We start from the raw sequence: 23,209 nt of genomic DNA, 5'->3' as shown, positions 1-23,209 counted from the left end.
ATTCCTCATGTTTGCGAGATTTGGAGTTAGATTAGATTAGATTAGATTCAACTTTATTGTCATTGTGATGACTACAGATATAAAGCCAATGAAATGCAGTTAGCATCTGACCAGAAATGCAAAGAATAGTGTTATTTACAAAATAACTGTGAATAAAAAGTAAGTGCTACAGCACACAAATATAAAAGTACTGAGACCGTACAATATGGGTGCAATACTGCTTAGCGCTGTGATGTGAGGTTCAGCGGGGTCACAACTTCAGGGAAGAAGCTCTTCCTGTGCCTGCTGGTGCAGGAGCGGAGGCTCCTGTAGCGCCTACCGGATGGGAGGAGAGTAAAAAGTCCATGGTTAGCGTGAGATGCATCCTTGATAATGCTTTTCACCCTGCTCAGGCAGCGTTTATGGTAGATGTTCTCAATGGTGGGCAATTGGGTGCCAATAATCCGCTGGGCAGTTTTCACCACCCGCTGGAGTGCTTTGCGGTCTGATACGGGACAATTGCCATACCACATTGAGATTCAGTTGGCGAGTATGTTCTCAATGGTACAGCGGTAAAAGTCCGTCAGTATCCTGGGACAGAAGTGAGCTTTCTTGATGCTCCGCGGGAAATAAAGGCACTGTTGCACCTTTTTGATCAGTATGGAGGAGTTCAGGGACCAGGTGAGATCCTCAGAAATGTGCACACAAAGGAATTTGAAGCTTGATACACGCTCCACTACAGCTCCGTTGATATAGATGGGGACATGAGTGTGGCTCCTAGCATGCCTGAAGTCCACAATGATCTCCCAATACCCAATATATAAAAAAAAGTCTGAGCTCATAGTAACAAATTCTATTTACATTACTCTGGACAAAGAACGGTAAAATGGAACAATTTGAATTGACCTTTGACTTGGAGACTGCATGGTCTATTTCAGTGCTGTTACATCCGTTTTGTTACATCAGAACGGAAACATTTTGACTGTAAATCAAATTTAATGTATAGAATATCTTGGGGAAGTCCACCTAAATTTTAATTGCAGATGGAATAATAAATCTTCTGATATCACATTTAAGCTTAGAAATGGCTTCAAGCATATAATGATGTTTTGTGCCATAAAGAGGTAATCAGCTTCCTACTGTGCTACCTATACTACTAATGGGTGTTTCTTGTTTTGTGTTTGGATAAACAGGCTTAGATCATTGATGTAAGTACAGTTCAAAAAGCTTCAAAGTAAATTTATTATCAAAGTACATATATATCACCGCATACAACCCTGAGATTCATTTTCTTGTGAGCATACTCAATAAATCCATGATAGAATCAATGAAAGACCGCACCGTGTTCAACCAATGTGCATCATACAACAAACTGCAAATACAAAAAGAAAGAAAAAAATAATAATAATGAATAAGTATTGAGAACATGAGATGAAGAATCCTTGAAAGTGAGTTCATAGGTTGTGGGAACATTTCGATAATGGGGCAAATGATCTCGAGTGAAGTTTCCCCTTTGGTTCAAGAGCCAAAGAGAAGAGGGGTGATAACTGTTCCTGAACCTAGTGGTATGAGTCCTGAGGCTCCTATGCCTTCCTGATCACTGCAGCAAGAGCAGAGCATGTCCTGGATTGTCTGGTCCCTGATGATGGATGTTGCTTTCCTGCGACAATGCTTCATGTAGATGTGCTCAATTGTGGGGAGGGCTTTACCTGTTATGGGCAGGGCCGTATCCACTACTTTTTGTAGGATTTTCTGTTCAAGGGCATTGGTATTTCCATACCAGACTGTGATGCAGCCAGTCGATATACTGTCCACCACACATTTATTAGATGTTGTGTCAAAAATTCGCCAACTGCTAAGGAAGTAGAGGCCCTGCCATGCTTTCTTTGTAATTGAGCTGACATACTGGGCCGAGGGCAGGTCCTCTGAAATGGTAACACTGAAGAATTTAAAGTTGCTGACCCTCTCCACCTCTGATCCTCCGAGGAAGGCAGACTGGCTGATGGACCGCTGGTGTCCTCCTCCCGAAGTTAATGATCAGCATCTTTGATTTGCTGAGACTGAATGAGACTTTATTATTGTTGTGACATCATTCAGCTGTTCCTAGCCTCTAGGTCACAAATGGTAATGCAGGTAGAGCAGGGGGCTAGGCACACAGCCTTGTGGTGCATCTGTGCTGCTGGAGGTAGTTGCTAATCCGAACTGACTGACGTCTGCAAGTAGGTGGAGTAATGAAAAGGGTAAGACTTATATGAGACACAAAACTTGAAAACAGTTTTGATGACTTCGGTCACAGCCTCCCTGCTGAGTTTTGTTTCATTATTTATCCCTTCCAATCTCTCTCACTTAACTGTGGAAGGAACGCACTCAAAGAGAAACAAATGTTGTCAGGTGGGTTACCAGCTTTACAAACCTTCTAATTTTAATTTCCACTGAGCTCAATAGAATCTAAATTCAGGTGGAGTGTAAAATGTTCAGATGGAATGTAAATTTTTGTGTTAGCCTACCCATTGGTAGGTCAGACCCCAATTCTTATCATATTTTGCCATGTTTAATTGCTATGTTTAATTTCAACTGCCTTCCCATTCAATTGTTTTCTAATTCTTCACTTCGTCCTGTGTGAATAGTTCTCTCTGGCAATACATCTGCAAATCACCTCCTTCGATTTCTATTTACTGCTTTCTCTTTCCCTTTCATATGTTGCATTAGAGATCAGTCTTTCTGTCACTATATTCATGTTCTTTGAATTATTGGAATTGGTTTATTAATGTCATATGCACTGAGATATAGTTAAAAATTGGTTTTGCACACTGTTCATACAAATCAAATCATCACACAGTGTATTGAGGTAGAACAAGATTAAAAAGAAGGCAATGCAGAACAAACTAACAGCTACAGAGAAAGTACAATACAGGTAAAGACTAAGGTACAGGATCACAACAAGGTAGATGTGAGGTTTAGATTTCATTTTATCTTGCTAGGGAGCCATTTTCACCATCTTATAACACCTGTCCTCGAGCCTGGTGCTTTTCAGCTTTTGTATTTTCTGTTTGATGGGAGAGGGGTGGGTAAGGTGTTTGATTATTAGATTAGATTAGATTATGTTAGCTGATCTATTTAGATGGTGGGAAGTATAGACAGATTAAATTATCATTTATTGCATTATTTTCCCATGTATTTTTATGCTTTCAAATGCCCCTTTAAACACCCTTTTGATAGTTCCTTGAATCTCCTTGCCATTTTGACACTCTTCTACATCTATATGATGCCCTCATTTCCATATAGTAATTCTTATAAAGCATTTTAGGATATTCTCATTGTTAATATGATGCTACCCCAAGATTTCACAGTAATTATAGTGTTCCCTGTTTGAGTTACCTTGTTCACTGATTAACGCACTAACTTTAAATTTCCCAATTTCTTTAAGTTCCTAGAAACCATAGAGACCATAGAAACTACAGCACAGAAACAGGCCTTTTGGCCCTTCTTGGCTGTGCCGAACCATTTTCTGCCTAGTCCCACTGACCTGCACACAGACCATATCCCTCCATACACCTCCCATCCATGTATCTGTCCAATTTATTCTTAAATGTAAAAAAAGAACCCGCATTTACCACCTCATCTGGCAGCTCATTCCATACTCCCACCACTCTCTGTGTGAAGAAGCCCCCACTAATGTTCCCTTTAAACTTTTCCCCCCTCACCCTTAACCCATGTTCTCTGTTTTTCTTTCTCCCTTGCCTCAGTGGAAAAAGCCTGCTTGCATGCACTCTATCTATACCCATCATAATTTTATATACCTCTATCAAATCTCCCCTCATTCTTCTACGCTCCAGGGAATAAAGTCCTAACTTATTCAACCTTTCTCTGTAACTGAGTTTCTCAAGTCCCGGCAACATCCTTGTAAACCTTCTCTGCACTCTTTCAACCTTATTTATATCCTTCCTGTAATTTGGTGACCAAAACTAAACACAATACTCCAGATTCGGCCTCACCAATGCCTTATACAACCTCATCATAACATTCCAGCTCTTATACTCAATACTTTGATTAATAAAGGACAATGTACCAAAAGCTCTCTTTACGACCCTATCTACATGTGACACTACTTTTAGGGAATTTTGTATCTGTATTCCCAGATCCCTCTGTTCCACTGCACTCCTCAGTGCCTTACCATTAACCTTGTATGTTCTACCTTGGTTTGTCCTTCTAACGTGTAATACCTCACACTTGTCTGTATTAAACTCCATCTGCCATTTTTCAGCCCATTTTTCCAGCTGGTCCAAGTCCCTCTGCAGGCTCTGAAAACCTTCCTCACTGTCTACTACACCTCCAATCTTTGTATCATCAGCAAATTTGCTGATCCAATTTACCACATTATCATCCAGATCATTGATATAGATGACAAATAACAACGGACCCAGCACTGATCCCTGTGGCAAACCACTAGTCACAGGCCTCCACTCAGAGAAGCAATCCTCTACTACCACTCTTTGGCTTCTTCCATTGAACCAATGTCTAATCCAATTTACCACCTCTCCATGTATACCTAGCAACTGAATTTTCCTAACTAACCTCCCATGCGGGTCCTTGTCAAAGGTCTTACTGAAGTCCATGTAGACAATATCCACTGCCTTCCCTTCATCCACTGTCCTGGTAACCTCCTCGAAAAACTCCAATAGATTGGTCAAACATGACCTACCATGCCCAAAGCCATGTTGACTCTCCCTAATAAGTCCCTGTCTATCCAAATGCTTGTAGATTCTGTCTCTTAGTACTCCCTCCAATAACTTACCTACTACCGATGTTAAACTTACTGGCCTATAATTTCCCGGATTACTTTTCGATCCTTTTTTAAACAACGGAACAACTTGAGCCACTCTCCAATCCTCCGGCACCTCACCTGTAGACAGCGACATTTTGAATATTTCTTCCAGGGCCCCTGCAATTTCAACACTAGTCTCCTTCAGTGTCCGAGGGAACACCCTGTCAGGTCCCGGGGATTTATCCACTTTAATTTTCCTCAAGACAGCAAGGACCTCCTCCTTTTCGATCTGTACAGTTTCCATGATCTCACTATTTGTTTCCCTTAATTCCATAGACTTCATGCCAGTTTCCTTAGTAAATACAGACGCAAAAAACCTATTTAAGATCTCTCCCATTTCCTTTGGTTCTGCACATAGCTGACCACTCTGATCTTCAAGAGGACCAATTTTATCCCTTACAATCCTTTTGCTCTTAATATACCTGTAAAAGCTCTTTGGATTATCCTTCACTTCGACTGCCAAGGCAACCTCATGTCTTCTTTTAGCCCTCCTGATTTCTTTCTGAAGTATTTTCTTGCACTTCTTATACTCCTCAAGCACCTTATTTACTCCCTGCTTCCTATGCATGTCATACAACTCCCTCTTCTTCTTTACCAGAGTTGCAATATCCCTTGAGAACCAAGGTTCCTTATTCCTATTCACTTTGCCTTTAATCCTGACAGGAACATACAAATTCTGCACTCTCAAAATTTCTCCTTTGAAGGCTTCCCACCTACCGATGACATCCTTGCCAGAGAACAACCTGTTCCAATCCACGCTTTTTAGATCCTTTCTCATTTCTTCAAATTTGGCCTTCTTCCAGTTAAGAACCTCAACCCTAGGACCAGATCTATCCTTGTCCATGATCAAGTTGAAACTAATGGTGTCATGATCACTGGAACCAAAGTGCTCCCCTACACAGACTTCTGTCACTTGTCCTAACTCATTTCCTAACAGGAGATCCAAAATTGCATCCCCTCTAGTTGGTCCCTCTATATATTGATTTAGAAAACTCTCCTGAACACATTTTACAAACTCTAAACCATGTAGACCCCTAACAGTATGGGAGTCCCAATCAATATATGGAAAATTAAAATCCCCTACCACCACAAGTTTATGTTTCCTGCAGTTGCCTGCTATCTCTCTGCAGATTTGCTCTTCCAATTCTCGTTGACTATTGGGTGGTCTGTAATACAATCCCACTAATGTGGCCATACCTTTCCTGTTTCTCAGCTCCACCCATAAGGACTCAGTAGACAAGCCCTCTAATCTGTCCTGCCTGAGCACTGCTGTAATATTTTCCCTAACAAGCAATGCTACTCCCCCACCTTTCATTCCTCTGCCTCGATCACATCTGAAACATCGGAACCCTGGAATATTAAGCTGCCAGTCCTGCCCCTCCTGTAGCCAAGTTTCACTAATTCCTATAACGTCATAACTCCACGTGTCAATCTATGCCCTCAACTCAACCGCCTTCCCCGCAATACTCCTAGCATTGAAATATATACACCTCAGAAGATTTTTACCACCACTCAAAACCTTTGTATTTGCGGCTTTGCTTGATCTTTTAACATCATTTATTTTCACCCCAGCCACACTGTCAGCTCTGGCACTCTGGTTCCCATCCCCCTGCAAATCTAGTTTAAAGCCTCCCCAACAGCACTAACAAACCTCCCTGAAAGGATATTGGTCCCCTTGTAGTTCAAGTGTAACCCGTCTCTCTTGTACAGGTCCCACCTGCCCCAGAAGAGGTCCCAATGATCCTGAAATCTGAAACCCTGCCCCCTATACCAGTTCCTCAGCCACTTGTTCATCCTCCAGAGCATCCTATTCCTACCCTCACTGGCACGTAGCACAGATAGCAATCCTGAGATTACCACCCTCGAGGTCCTGCTTTTCAACTTCCTACCAAGCTCTGTAAACTCACTCTCCAGGACCTCCTCACTCTTCCTTGCTATGTCATTGGTACCGATGTGCACCACGACATGTGGCTGATCACCCTCCCACTTCAGAATGTCATGAAATCGATCAGAGACATCCTTGACCCTGGCACCCTGGAGACAACAAACCATCCTGGATTCTCTGTCACGACCACAGAACCTCCTATCTGTACCCCTAACTACCGAGTCCCCTATCACTACCGCTCTCCTCTTTTTCCACCCTCCCTTCTGCACTGCAGAGCCAGACCCAGTGCCAGAGATCCGGCTACTGCAGCTTGTCCCAGGTAAGTCATCCCCCCCAACAGTATCCAATGCGGTATACTTGTTGTTGAAGGGAATGGCCACAGGGGAACCCTGCTCTGCCTTCTCTTTCCTCTTCCCTCGCCTGACAGTGACCCAATTTCCTGTCCTCTGCTCCTTTGGCGTAACTACCTCCCTGTAGCTATGATCTATAATCTCCTCATTCTCCTGAATGATCCGCAGGTCATCCAGCTCCTGCTCCAGTTCCCTAACGCGGTTTGTCAGGAGCTGCAGCTGGATGCACTTCTTGCAGCTGTCGTTGTCAGGGACACCGGAGGGCTCCCTGACTTCCCACGTCCTGCAAGAGGAGCATTCCAACATCCTGCCTGGCATTCTCTCGATCCTAGACAATCTGAACAAATAACTTACTGGAACCTACCCTGACCTCTACCTGTTCTCGACAAAGCCTGTTTGAGCCAAAGCCGTCCCACTCTGACTCAGTTCACTCCGATGATGGCCACTACAACGATGCCCGCTGTATATGGTGGTCTGCTTTTAAACCTTGGTGCGCTACGTCACGCGCCTGCGCAGTGCAGACCCTTCTCCCCGAGCAGTGTTTAAAAAAAAACGACTTTTTCTACCCGATTTCTTCCACTCCCTTCTTCAGCTGCTTGCTTCGACTGAAACAAGAACTGTTGAAATTTTCTCTTTTTAAACCTTGGTGCGCTAAATCCTAAATCCCTCTCTGTTTCTGTTTATAATACATTAATAGATATTAAGTCACCATTATAATAATATTAATTTTAGCTAATAGTATGTTAATTGAAATTTCTTTCGCAAGCTTTCAAAAGGGCTTTAAGCAACGAACTTTTTCATAATCTTCACATTAGGTTGGGAACAGATTATTCATTGATGCTTTCTGATGGATTTAGCCAATTCTTACTATTTACTTGTAATAGCTATGTTTGCATTGCACATATTTTGGGGATTTTGGGGCCTTCCCTCTGTAGATTCTCGATCGCACAGTAGCAGCGGCAGTGAACTGGGCATTTCAGAAGTTTTCTCCAGATGTTTCTCTGTGCTTCTCATGTCTGTCTCCATCAAATCAGAATTGTGCACAGCATCCTACTTACAAATACGATATTTCACTGGAGAGCTGTGCGCGCTGCGTCGTGCCGCCATCTTCTCCTCCCGCAATAGTGCTGTAAAACTACTCTTCCCTTCAATAACCAGATGTTACTTAAAGTTGTCAAAATGCCCATATTGCCCATATTGACCTTCCTTTGGATAACTGTCTTGCGTGGTACTTTTTTAACATTTCAAGAATGAAATTGCACTTGATAAGACATTAAAACAATGCTTGAGTCCAGTTTGTATCATTGTATTCTCTCTTAGCATATTTATGATATCCTTATCAGAGGTATTAGGTGTTTCAAATGGATGAAAATCATTCATGGGTAAATTCATTCATTGTAGCATTTTCAAACAGACATAGAATAATAATTTTACTGAAACCAGTTGGAAAAAAATACGTCATGCATCAAATTAGTGACAGTTTCCACATAAATTTGGACTTAGAGTACTGCGTGTTCCCACCATGTCCTATATTAACAATTTTCATTAGTTTCACAGGAGTGGATTGACCTGACTTTTTAAAGCAAACGTTTATAAAATTCAATTCATCTTATTTTATTCTTGCAGAGTATTGGCAAGTGCAGGAAAAGAGCTGAAAGATAATTTCTTGTTGGCACTGGCAGAGCGTGAAGAAGACAACCACAGTGGGAAAATGAGTGTAAGTTCACAATCAAGGGCTCAAGTTGCACATAATTTCTATTTCTGTTGGAAAAAGTACTAGATTTGGCTTGCATACAAATATGAATTAGGAGAAGGAGTAGATGATGTGACTGATGTGATTCTAACTCTTCCTTCACATCTACCCCAAAATGCCTTTAGTACTCTTACAAAGTATCTATTTATCACTGACTTAAAAATGTTCAAAGACTCTGCTTTCCTCATCCTTTGAGGAAGAGATTTCCAGCCTCACTATTCTCGAAGAAAAAGGTTTGCTTCAATTCTGTCTTAAATGATTAATCATATATTCTTAATATGTAATGCTTAATACTAGGTTCAAAGTTCAAAGAAAATTTATATCGACGTACCTATATGTCACCATAAACCCTGATATTTATTTTCTGTTCTCACACAAGAGGGAACATCCTCTCCACATGAAGAGGACCAAATTGCTGTTAAGACCAATTAGGACCAAATATATTTCAATCAAATCACCTCTTACTCTTCTGAGTTCCATCAGATGCAAGCCGAGCCTGCCAAATCTTTCTTCATAAGAAAATCTCTCCATTCCAATTGCCATTGAATGGACAATGGTGCAGCTTCTAGAGCTGCTGCTTCACAGCTCCTGTGGTCAAGGTTTGATCTTGACCTTTAGTGCTTTCTGTGTGGAAATTGTATGTTCTTGCTGTGAGTGCATGGGTTACTCTGAATGTTTCTGTTTCCTCCCGCAAGCTGAAAATAAATAAGTTGGGGTAAAATGCAAATTGGCCACTGTAAAGTGTCCTAAAGTGTAAATGAGCAATATAATTTGGATGCCTCAGAGTCTGTTTCTATGCTGTATTCCTCTATGAAGGGTCTCTGTCCAATCGTTGACTGTTTTACTCTTTTCCATAGATGCTGCCTGGCCTGCTGAATTCCTCCAGCATTTTGTGTCTATTGCTTTGATTTCCAGCATCTGCAGATTTTCTCTTGTTTGTGATTCCTCTGTGACTCTAAACCTTCTCTGAAATGCTTCAAATGCATTACCATTCTTCTTTAAACAAATGACTAATACTACCAGTTTATCAGATATGTTGACACTAATACCCCATGCAACTGAAGCACAACTTCACTACTTTTGTGTTCATTACCCCAGCATTAAATAATGATGTGTTAATTTTCCCAATTTCTTAGAATACCTGCATAAACATTTTGCAATTCATGCACCCTTCATCTTAAGTTTCTGCAATCTTTCGCTACTTATGTAATATGTTTCTTCTTCGTTTTTCATGGCAAAGCAGGCTAGTTTGCATTCTCCCACATTTACCAGAGCTTTTCAATTAATCTACCTACATTCTTTTGTAGCCTCTTTATTGCTTCTTCACAACTTACTTTCCCTACCTATCTATTTTATCATGCATTTACAGTGAATAAAATTAAGTGTGTCTTTGCTGTTACGCACTAACATTCATTGTAAAAAAAAACTTGAAAGTAAAATAAAGTACAAATTTGTTATTGTTCGTTTTGCACCACTACCAAAGAACATTTTTACCCCATTAATTGATATGCCATTAACTATGGATCTTGGAATTGTACACCACTTTGCTAGCAACTTCACCTGCAGCTTTCAATTGTGTCGAATGAAAAGCTCTTGGAATTTTACCTGCTCCTACAGCAACAGTTCATTAGAAATCCTGTTTATGGTATTGGAATGGGAGAAGCCCTGAGAAGTTAACACTCTGTATTGCAATACTGCAGCAGTAGCAGTATTAAAAAAGGGATGAATTTATTCAGCACTGATGCAGGGTTTCAAGCCAAAACATCGATCCTCACACAGGTGGAACATGATCCACTGAATTCCTCCAGCTCGTTGGTTGTTGCCTTAAATGTATTTTCTTTGCTCATTTATTCCTGTAAATGAAAACTAATATTTTCTGCAGAGCTTTTGACTTCGTCTTTTTTTGTTCAAAGGACTGTACAAAGACATAATATGATATGATTTTAATTGGGAAATCAAATGCAACCTATTGCCCTGAAGGTAAATTAAGACACAGGTTAATTTTATCATTTTTGAGTTGATTTTTGTTTCTACAAATTCACTGTTATGATCAATGAGATTATCATTAATCTAGAGAAAACTTTTCACTCACTCATTCCTCGCTAAATTACATTAATTGTAATCACATTTATTGTTGGGCCTCAGCTAATTTTAATTTCAAATATATAGATACAAAAGATTTGAAAAGCGAAAAAGGTGTAAATGATTGGAAAATCTTATTTCACTGCTGCAAGTTCAATAGAAACATAAATGCAGAGAAGGTTTGAAATAGAACTTCACTTTAAAACAAAATCAATTCTGATTGGAAAAACAAACAACCAAAAACGCGATGCCCTTCCTAAAGCTGGACTTATGGGATTTCTAATTAAAAGATCAAACACAGATTGAAGAAGGGATATTGGAATCTGTGGACACATATTTTCCCAATGAATATTGACTATGTAAACAGTTTCATGCAAAAGGCATTCTAGCTTTTAAACTTATGTTATTGAAGTTGGTATAAAGGAACTGGTTACAACTTGTTCTTTTTCAAGACTATTCAAAGAAACCACTGTAGTTGACTTAGAAAACAGTGAATTAAGCAGCTTCTAATGTACCTCTTCCTGTGCTTAAAACCCAAGGAAGAAAATATGGCAGAGCATATGACTAACAATATTGTGCTGACACACTCCTTTCTTTCCTTCACTATTTTCCAAGTCCTCTGAAGTGTTTCCTTTGATGAAAAAAGGCTGATTGTAGGAATGTTTATTTCATTTTCAATTAACCCAAATTTGCCCCCATTTAATAAACCTACTGCTGGAAAAATTATGAGTCATGCAGGTAATTTCAACTAAATGTTTGACAATTCTCATTTTGTCCAAACTTTACAAAGTATATCAAACTATATTTACATGGGCAAAGACTGTATCTCAAGGAGTACTTTGTGCTTAATTCTACACTGACAGTTTTACAGAGGTTTATTGTCCATGTTTGTGGCTTACTATTTTAATTCACATTTTCTGTTTTGTGATATATTAACATACAAATGATCCCATTAAATTTCTGTTCAATCATATCAGACATGTGATTTTGGTCAGGAAAGACAATCTGATACTCATCTACTATATATGAAAGAACGTCATGAGGGCAAGTGCATAAGAACAAGAAAAGTGGGAAGGGAAATTGCTCTTTGAATTGAAAGGAATCAAAGATTCATTAATCTCTGAAGCTATTCTTCCTCATTTTTTGGGTGATCCTTTATGTGAATACATAGAAACATAGAAAATAGGTGCAGGAGTAGGCCATTTGGCCCTTCGAGCCTGCACCGCCATTTATTATGATCATGGCTGATCATCCAACTCAGAACCCTGCTCCAGCCTTCCCTCCATACCCCCTGATCCCCGTAGCCACAAGGGCCATATCTAACTCCCTCTTAAATATAGCGAATGAACTGACCTCAACTGTTTCCTGTGGCAGAGAATTCCACAGATTCACCACTCTCTGTGTGAAGAAGTTTTTCCTAATCTCGGTCCTAAAAGGCTTCCCCTTTATCCTCAAAATATGCCTCATAATTCTGAATTCCCATAAGAGGAGAAATATCCCCACTTGTTTCTGTCAAGATCCATCAGAATGTTATATGTTTTAGTAATATCAGTTCTCATTCTTCTCAACTTGAATAAGAAAGGACACAATCTAGTCAAGTATCTAAGGAATCAATCAAATGAGCTTTTACTGCATTGCTTCAAAGAGCATTTGATCAATACCGAGTTCAAAATTGTACGTAAAACTCCAGGTGTGCTCTCAGTATGAGATGGTAGCGTAACAGTTAGTGTAATGCTCTTTAGCGCCGGAGATCTCAATCGGAGTTCAGCACCCGCTGCTATCTGCAAGGAATTTGTAAATTCTCCTCATGACCGTGTAGGTTTCCTCTGGGTGCTCCGGTTTCTTCCTGCATTCTAAAGACGTATGCGTTAGGGTTAGGGTTAGTAAGCTGTGAGCATGCTATATTGACGCTGGAAGTATGGGATACTTGCGGACTGCCCCCAGCACATCCTCATGACACAAACAAAACTAATCATTATCTTTATCCTTATTAATAATGCCCTTTACGACTGCCCAATACAGCTTCCCTACTTTTGCACTCCATTTTACTGGGTACTTAGATTTTCATTCCATTTGCTTTTCAGATTATGCTCTGTGATAGATGAGGACACACAGATCATATTGCAGCCAATATTCTTTGGAGTCACACTATTTCATTCTGTTTTACTATTTTTCATACTAAAGTGGAGAGTCTCACAATTCTTTATACTCTGTCTGCTTACGTTTATCCACTAACCCAATCTGTCCATATTTTCCCCACCCATTATATGATCAGCAATCTTAGAGGTAGCTTACTGAGCTCTTTCAACTAAGTCATTATTATAAACTTCAGATGGGTGAGATCTCATCACTGATACCTGTCAATCTGAAAATGGCCCATTTAACTCTGTTTTCTATTAGTTACCAATCTTTTAAACATGTAGCAACTCTTTAAGTGGTACTGTGGAAATTCAAACACATATTCCAGCAAGTTTAACAGATCTGAGTCCTGCTAGTTGACTTTTATAATTTTCTCTGGTGATCATTGTCCACAGTTTTTTTGTTTGCTTTCAGTGTCTTCAGCTGTGGAGACAGAAACAAAACGTTTGTTTGACATCCCTGCTATTTCTTCACTCTCTGTTAATAATGCTCTGTTTCAATTGCCCATGGACCAAGAATACATTTTTGGTACTTTCTTTAATTATACTTTGTAGAAACTTGGTATTATTTTTACATTGCTTGCTGGTTTGCTATTGTATTTGCTCCCTCTATGCACTATATCCTTTCTCTTTATTCCATTAGGATACAAAGCATGGTTAATTTTTCAGTTCAATTCAACTGTACTTTTCTTATACATATTGTTCACTTTATTTTAGATAAAATCTCAAGCTTCAGATCCAAGTTTAAGTCTTTCCCCAAATATATCTTTGCAATAAGTTTGCATTGTCTCATTGTACCTGACCATGGGTGCGGATTTCTAGGGACTTATTCCAGGAATTAGTTACTCATGATTATTGCTTTACATGTGTTATAATTTCACCTATATTTCTTGATTTATGTTCTGACCAACCTTATAGCCACTGTCAGGAACCCTATAGAGTACACCCATGGATAACTTTATTGGCTTGTTATTTCTTAACTTCATTTAAATTGTTTGCATTTCCCGATTTTGTTGAAAGAAAATCATTTATTGCTACTGTCCTAATGACATACTTCATTTTCAGAGTTTCTCTGCCAACTTTTACATTCTGTCTATTCTTTCAAAACTAATTACCTGTAAATTCAGTTTCTAGCCTATAAGGCACATGACAAGATAGGCCAAAGCCAGCATGGTTTCCTGAAAGGAAAATCCTGCCTGACTAACCTACTGCAATTTTTTGAGGAAATTACAAGCAGGGTAGACAAAGGTATAAATTGACAATAATTAAAGACATAAATTATGACAATTTCACTTAAAATAATTATTTTTATGTTTTAAGAAGTGAATATTTCTGCTGATGTCTACTAGCTTAGGATGTAGCATCTTGTAGGTATTTTCTATGCCTGCTTGTAAATATATTCCACTAACAATTTTCGGATCTTACATTATATCACATCCGTTTAGTGTTATATTTACTGTATTGCCTGTGCAATCTTTTGTGTTTAAAATGAGAAGCTGCTTGCTTCTGAATCTGTCTGCATTTCCATGACACACCTATTATGATCTTCTCCCTTTAAATTTCACAGTGGTCTTCTGACTGTCTCCCTAAGTTCTACATATCTTCTACACTCTCAGGTAGAATCCTCAAAAATTCTGCTTCTTTAATTTTCATTCATTTAAAGATAGCTCAAATCCAGGTGGCATAAGGAACTGCTGCAAAAATAAAAAGATCATTACTTTCTTCATTATATTAAGCAGTGTGGTTCCTGTAGCCCGAAACCCACTGAATATTGAGAGAATGAAATCACTTTCATTTGCAAAACATCAAAAACAGCACCCAATGTCTTTAGTCAGTGGCATCCTTCACCGTGCTCACTTCAACAGTTTTCTGTGAAGAGATTTAAGTATGTCAGCTGTCTTGAAATGGAGAGCATCAGTGGCTTTCCTTATTTGGAGCTGGAGGTAAAGGAACCTCTTGGAAGTAGTGATCATAATATGATTGAGTTCAGTTTCAAATTTGAAAAGGAGAAGCTGGTATCAGGTGTATCGATATTTCAGTGGAACAGGGGAAATTTCAGTGGTATGAGAGAGGAACTGGCCCAAGTCAATTGGAAAAGTAAACTAAATGGAGGGATGGCAGAGCAGAATTGGATGAAATTCCTACAAGAAATAAGGAAAATGCAGGAAAAATATATTCCAAGAAAAAAGAAAATCATGAATGAAAAAATGGCACAAATGTGGCTAACGAGAGAGGTTAAGGCAAAAATAAAAGCAAAAGAAACAAGGAAGCAAAAATTAGTGAGAAAAATGAGGACTGGGAGACCTTTAAAAACTTACAGAAAGAAACTAAGAAAGTCATTAGGAAAGAAAAGATGAATTATGAAAAGAAGTTGGAGATTAACATAAAAAAGGATACTAAGAGTTTTTTTAAATATATGAAGAGTAAAAGAGTGACAAGGGTAGATGTGGGACCGATTGAAAATGGCGCTGGAGAAATTATAATGGATAACAAAGAGATGGCGGAGGAACTGAATGAGTATTTTGCATCAGTCTTCACAGTGGAAGACATGAGCAATATACCTGATAGCCAGAGGTATCAGGGAATAGAATTAGGTACAGTCAAGATAACTAGAGAGAAAGTGCTTGGGAAGCTAAGTGGACTAAGAATAGATAAGTCTTCTGGCCCAGATGAGGTGCACCCAAGGGTTCTGAAGGAGGTGGCTTTGGAGATTGTGGAAGCATTGGAAATGATCTTCCAGGAATCAATAGACTCTGGCATGATTCCGGAGGACTGGAAGGTCGCAAATGTAGTTCTGCTATTTAAGAAAGGAAGGAGGCAGCAAAAAGAAAATTACAGACCTATTAGTCTGACATCGGTGGTTGGAAAGATATTGGAGTCAATCCTCAAGGATGAGGTTATGAAATACCTCGAGGTGCATGACAAGATAGGCCGAAGCCAGCACGGTTTCATGAAGGGAAGATCCTGCCTTACCAACTTATTGGAATTTTTTGAGGTAATCTCGAATAAGATTGACAAGGGAGAGGCTGTGGATGTTGTGTATTTGGATTTTCAAAAGGCCTTCGATAAGGTGCCGCATATGAGCCTGCTTAATAAGATGAGAGCCCATGGAATTAAGGAAAGATATTGAAATGGGTGGAGCATTGGCTGATAGGCAGAAAGCAAAGGGTGGGAATAAAGGGATCCTATTCTGATTGGTTGCCGGTTACTAGTGGTGTTCCGCAGGTGTCGGTGTTGGGGCCGCTTCTTTTTACGATGTATATCGATGATTTGGATTATGGATTAAATGGTTTTGTGACCAAGTTTGCGGATGACACCAAGATAGGTGGAGGAGCAGGAAATGTTGAAGAAACGGAAAGGTTGCAGAGAGACTTAGTCAGTTTAGGAGAGTGGGCAAAGAAATGGCAGATGAGATACAACGTTGACAAATGTACGGTTGTACATTTCGATAGAAGAAATAATCGGGCAGATTATTATTTAGATGGGGAGAAAATTCAAAAATTGGAAGTGCAAAGGGACTTGGGGGTCCTCGTGCAGGATACCCTAAAGGTTAACCACCAAGTTAGATTGGCGGTAAGGAAAGCAAATGCTATGTTGGCATTCATTTCAAGAGGAATAGTGTATAAGAGTAAGGAGGTGTTGATGAGGCTCTATGGGGCATTAGTGAAACCTTTTTTGGAATACTGTATGCAGTTTTGGGCCCCCTATCTTAGAAAGGATATACTGATGTTGGAGAGAGTTCAGAGAAGATTTACGAGGATGATTCCTGGAATGCAGGGGCTAACATATGAGGAGCATCTGTCGGCTCTTGGATTGTATTCATTAGAGTATAGAAGAATGAGAAGGGATCTCATAGAAACGTTTCGAATGTTGAAAGGGTTGGACAGAGTAGATGTGGAAAGGTTGTTTCCCTTGGTGGGTGAGTCCGGGACAAGAGGCCATAGTCTTAGAATTAGAGGGTACCCAGTTAAAACAGAGATGAGGAGAATTTTTTTTAGCCAGAGGGTCGTGGAGTTGTGGAATTCGTTGCCACATATGCCACATTGAGGGTGTTTAAGGAGGAGATTGACAGGTATCTAGTTAGTCAGGGTATCAAGGGATATGGGGAAAAAGCCGGAAATTGGAACTAGATGGGTGAATAGTTTAGCTTATGGGGGAGCTGTGGAGCAGACTCGATGGGCCGAATGGCCTACTTCTGCTCCTTTGTCTTGTGATCTTGTGATTTAACAGAGAATACTAAATTTTAAACATTTCCAACCCTCAGCCTGAAGGAACTCATTAATATAATTAAATGGCCAAATCACATTCATGGCAGCTGGCAAGATATGGACCTTTGCTGAGTTTATGGTTGGAGCAGATGGATAATTTCAGTGTGAAGATCTTCATGAGTTATGCTCAGAATGTTCCTTGAGGTTCCGATTAGCTAATGCTTATCTTATTTAAATCTTCAATAGTCCGAGCATAATTCAAATACCTAGATATAGGATCTCCTGAAAGAAATCCTCTTCTCCTTCTTCATCCTCTTCCTAACAGCTTTCCTTGCTTCATGTGTCCTTCCCACCTTTTGCTCAGCATGCTTTGATCTTGAAAGAACGTTTACTAATATACTCAGGTCTTAAGTTGATTGATCATTCCAGAAACCTTGAAGTAAAGGCAAAACCCTTTAGCATCTCTCTTACTATTCCTCATGGTCTTTAGCAAGTTTAAAGAACACCAAGAAGTATGGTATATTTTTAAACATCATAGCACCTGGTAGTAGCTATCAGTTAGTATCCAAGCTGGTGACGGTTTCTTTACTGAAGATATATTCAAATGTGCAAGATTAAGAAAGAATGCTAGCTGGAATGTTGTATTACAAAATGGCAGTGCTGATAGTTGTCACTTTGCGTTATGGGAGAGTACATTAATTGCTTTAATAATATGGGCTCTGATGTGATATGTGACATATCACATATTGTTTTTGACTGTCCTTGGCTGAATCAAAGGTGGTGGCGAATGGGTATCTCGAAAGGGATTGAAAATCTGGTTGAATGGTGATACAACAACAACAACATCTCATTCAATGTCAGCAAAGTAAAGAGATGATTACTGACTACAGGACTAAGTATCAGTCCCCTTTAAGGATCTGAGGTGGAGAGGATCAGAAACTTTAACTTCCTTGGCATTATGATTTCCAAGGATCTACCCTGGGACCAGCACCTAAGTGCCATTACAAAGAAAGCGTGATAGTGCCCCTACTTTCTTAGAAGTTTGTGGAGATTTGGTATATTACCTAAAAATTTGACAAACTTCTATAAATGCACAGTGGAGTGTATTTTGACTGTTTGCATCATGGCCTGGTATGAAAACATCAGTGCCCAATAATGGAAAAGCACACAAGAAGTGGTGGATACAGCCCAGACCATCACAGGAAAAGCACTTTCCTTCATTGAGCAAATCTACCACAAGGAACAATGCCACAAGAAAGCAACATCCATCATCAAAGATCCCCACCTTCTGAGCCATGCTCTCTTCTTGTTGCTGCCTTTGGGAAGGAGGTACAGGAGCCTTAGATCCCACACTACCAGGGTCAGGAGTGCTGTTACCCTTCACCCATCAGGCTCCAGAACCTGTGTGGATAACTTCACTCATAACAACAGTGAGCTGATCACTAAACACAATGCTATGGACTCATCTTCAAGAACTCTACAACTCATATTCTCACCAGTATATATTTACTAATTTATTCACTATTAAGATTTATTTATTTTCTATGTGCACCATTTGTCTTCCTTTGCACATTGGTTGCATGTCAGTCTTTGTGTGTAGTTTTTCATTGATTCTATTGTACTTCTTTGTTCTACAGTGAATGCCCGCAAGATAATGAATCTCAGGGTAGTATATGGTGACATACACTCAGTGGCCTCTTTATTAGGTACAGGAGTGGAACCTAGTATGGTCTTCTGCTGTAGCCCATCCTCTTCAAGATCCAACATGTTGTGCATTCAGAGATGTTCTTCTGCACATCACTGTTGTAATGCATCACCTTCCTGTCAGCTTGATCCATTCCAGCCATTCTCCTCTGACCTCTCCTATTAGCAAGGTGTTTTCGTTCACAGAACTTACGCTCACTGAATGTTTCTTTTGCGTTTTGCACCATTCTCTGTAAATTCTAGATACTATTGTGCATGAAAAGCCCAATAGATCAACAGTTTCTGAAATACTCAAATCGCCCCATCTGGTATCACCAATCATTCCTTGATCAAAGTCACTTAGTTCACATTTCTTCCCATTTCTATTGTTTGGTCTGAACAACAACAACAACAACAACAACTGAACCTCGTTACCATATCTGCATGCTTTTATACATTAAATTGCTGCCATGACTGCCTGATTAGATATTTGCATTAACAAGCAGTTGTAAAGGTGTAGCTAACAAAGTAGCTACAAAGTGTATACATACTTTGATAATGGAGTAGCGTAACCAGCATCCTCTGTAAGGAGTCTGTATGTCCTCCATGGAATGTGTGGGATTTCTCCAGGTCCTCTGATTTCCAACCATTTCCACCCAGAGTCCAAAGATGTACAGTGTACATAAATGGTCCTTATAAATTGTTCCATGATTAGGTTAGGGTCAAATCAGTGTTCGGGGTTGAGGGCTGGAGTGGTTCGACGTGCTGTATCTCAAAGTAAGTAAATAAATAAATAAAATGGTAACAATGCATGCCAGAAATGCATTGACTGTTCTATCATCCAGGAATTCAATAGCATTAGTGACAGGATCGCAGCACAGTAGCATAGTGGTTAGTATTATGCTTTACAGCACCAGCAACCCTGGTTCAATTCCTGCCGCTGCTTGTGAGGAGTTTGTATATCCCCCCACCCCCACCGACCAACTGGGTTTCCTCCTGGTGCTCCGGTTTCCTCCCACAGTCCAAAGATGTACCAGTTAGCACGTGAATTGGTCATTGTGAATTGTTTTCTGATTAACTTGGGGAATTGATAAGTGGTGTGGCTCAAAGAGCTGGAAGGGCCTGTTCCATTCCGTATCTTGATAAATAGCTAACTATTGTGAGCAACGTTCCATCTAATTTAATTACAGCTGTGCGTATCGATCGTTGCTCTGAGCACTAAATGTTTACATGGTCTGAAAACTGTGTAGCACTTTAAATGTTTTTTTTGTAATTTGTACATCAGACAAACTGAAACCACAAATTACAACACAAATGCACAAGATGTCAGGCAGTCAAAACAACTGGCAAGCGTAATGGCAAAATTAACATGTTTTGACTAGGTGGCATTGGTATTCGGTGGGTCAGCAGTTTATTAACAATGAGCTGCCAACTTCTATTCTGTGTTCATTGTTACAATTTGTAACAATGTTGTGACTTGAAGCACAGACAATGTAAATATGTTGAAGCTCTAAAATGTTTCAAAGTAAAAGTTGTGGTTCATATATTATTTAGAAATTTGATGAATTATATTAGTATAATTTCAAAATTGTATTAAGTTTATATAAAAGAAAATTCCAGCTGCACAGCAACAATGGCTATGTGCACGGGAGCATTTCAGTCACTGTGCAGATGTGCACCTGTTCAGCTTAGAGGGAACAGTGTTTATAAGACATTTCCTCAACTTTTTGCTGTTATTAGCAAATCATTATATTTAACACCTGCAGGCAGAAAATTCCTTTGTGACAGTGGTCAGGAAGAGGTTGTTGGAAATACTCCCCACCCCTTTATTTTATTTGCTAAAATAAAGTACTAGAGGAAATAAATGCCATTGGGAAAGTAAATATTTTAAGCAGTATAATCCTGGATTCATAAAACTGGAGTTGGATTCCATTTTACTGAAACTAACATATTATTTTGTACTCAAGGAAAACAGAAATTGCTTGAGATTATAGGTGCAAACCTGATTTTCTAATTACATTACATATTTGCCTTTTACATGCACGCCATCTGTATGTTGGGCTGACTTTTGTCTGACAATGCTTACTGTTACTTTATTAATTTATCTTTGAAGCTGGAGCATTTTGTCATGTGTTCATGTCCATATTTTCACACTGTAACACTGCATTTCATTGTCTTGCAATTTAAATTGTAGCTATGATTACTGTGTAGACAAATGCAGCTGGTGAATGGTATACATGTGACAATAACGCAGCAATGCAATGCCGCAGTTCTTACCTACAAGACAAATATCCTAGCTCTGGTATCTGCCTGATCCTCAATAGCCAATATTAAGCAATGACCTTTTGTAAATGTTGTTTCTGCAGTGGTAAGATGGCAAAATGGAAAGAGAAATAAAGGTGTGTTAATCATCCTGTGCTTCTGATGCGCTATACCCCTGTTCCACATTTTACACTCTAGCTTCAGAAACGCATGCAAATAAGACCAGATAGTCCTCTATATGCTTTAGCCCTGCCCATCTAATTTTCATCCCATGTTACAATAGAGCAACAGAGCATAATGTTGGTGATTCAATAGTAGATCTATGAGAGATTACTGGGTTCAAGACAATAGATGGGATTTCTTGATAGATAATTTGATGCATACATAATTGTTCAGCAAAAAGGATCTGCTGTTTACTGACAAACGAGAAAATCTGCAGATGTTGCAAATCCAAGCAACACACACAAAATGCTGGAGGAACTCAGCAGGCCAGGCAGCATCTATGGAAAAGAGTAAAAAGTCAATGTTTTGGGTCGTGACCCTTCATCAGAATGTGTTCTAATGAAGGGTCTCAGCCCAAAACCTCAACTGTTTTCTCTTTTCTATTATGCTGCCTGGCCTGCTGATCTCCTCCAGAATTTTGTGTGTATTGGCATTTACTGATTACTTTCAGTTCTGAGATGTTGCATTTTTAAAACACTGAACCTAAAAAGCTTCATTATGAGTCTCATATAATGCAAATTAACTTCTAAAGAAAATATATGTCCAGGTCAATTCGTGCTCAAAATCAAGCTCAAAATGGCATAACAATATATGCAACATATGCACCTCCGTCTTCTCATTCCATGGCGTTCTTTCTAAATGTAGTTCTAATGATCTGAGAACCATCTTTACAGATAATTTCCAAAAGTGCCTCACTTATCAGCCCATTTTTAATTTCTGCAAATGAGACTCTGTGATGACAGAGTGCCTATTTGCTTAAGTTGTGTCATCAAAAGTCTTCATTCCTGGAATTTATGTTGCATTGTTAAAGTATTAATGCACATTTTAAAATAATAGTCATTCTGTTAGCTAATTTGTAAAGAAAACCAGATTAGTGTTTCAGCTGTTTTTTGAAATGAATGAATTTGCAGAAAGAAACATTACCCATGTATGAGAAGATGGACCTAGTGAACTAGCTCTAGTTTGGAGATAAAATAAGACCCATATCTTTTTGCAGTACTGTTGAATGCAAATGTGAAATAAATAAGAGTAATGATATTTTCAACTGTCTTTAGCAGTCTCAAATTACTACCTCCATTACCATACCTACTTGCACGATCTCTTCCTCTGAATAAGAAGAAATGGCTGATGAAGGATGTCCCAATGCCATTTGTAATTGCTGTAAAATCAACATAACGAAACAGAAGGATTGGTTTGCATACATGTTCAGTCTCCAAACAATGAATACAATGGAAGCCCAGCTAATGGTACTGGGATTGAGAAATAGATGATGATGCCTTATTTGCCTTTCCTTTTTTAAATCCACTAAATTGTAGAAACTAACAATTTAAGATTTAAGTTTTTCATTACATGATTTTTTATTTATAATTCCAAAACATGCTGTATTTTTTCACTTTGTAGATGAGGCCCATTGGTAATAATTTTTACTTTCAATCTAATGATTTAATATATTCAATTTTTTGTGATTCTAATAGAAGTCCTTTTAGGAATATGTTGAATCACAGATAATTTATTTCTATTCTAACTTTGTAGGTTCAGAGATATGTGATGAGGCTAGTTTGGGAACCATAAACTCTTTCACTGATGGAACAGGTATAACAACAGATGGCTGGATGGATAATTTCGGGAGCTCAATTCTGAATGCTCTTTTATCACTTTGTGTGACTAGGGACCAGGATTCCATGGAGTCTGTAGAGATGTTGCATCTTTTCAAGGAAGCATTGAACACATCCTTGAATTTGTTCTGCTAATAATATCTTTCCAAATCGGAGTTTGGAACACAATACCTGTTTCAGGAATCTAGTGCCAGGCCTCAATGCTA

The 23,209-nt window shown here is 39.2% G+C and overlaps 1 protein-coding gene across 1 annotated transcript in view; it reads left to right on the top strand.

Moving 5' to 3' along the window:
• cfap299 (cilia and flagella associated protein 299) overlaps window positions 1-23,209 on the top strand; it is a 678,195-nt gene that overhangs the window by 181,016 nt on the left and 473,970 nt on the right. Inside the window, exon 3 of the mRNA XM_063042204.1 lies at window positions 8,666-8,756. Coding sequence (XP_062898274.1) covers window positions 8,666-8,756 — 91 coding nt within the window. The remainder of the gene's footprint in view (window positions 1-8,665; window positions 8,757-23,209) is intronic.

The sequence above is a fragment of the Mobula hypostoma genome, chromosome 3 (genome assembly GCF_963921235.1).
Source record: "Mobula hypostoma chromosome 3, sMobHyp1.1, whole genome shotgun sequence".
NCBI classification, from domain to species: Eukaryota; Metazoa; Chordata; class Chondrichthyes; order Myliobatiformes; family Myliobatidae; genus Mobula; species Mobula hypostoma.
This window is presented reverse-complemented; position numbering and strand designations above follow the sequence as displayed.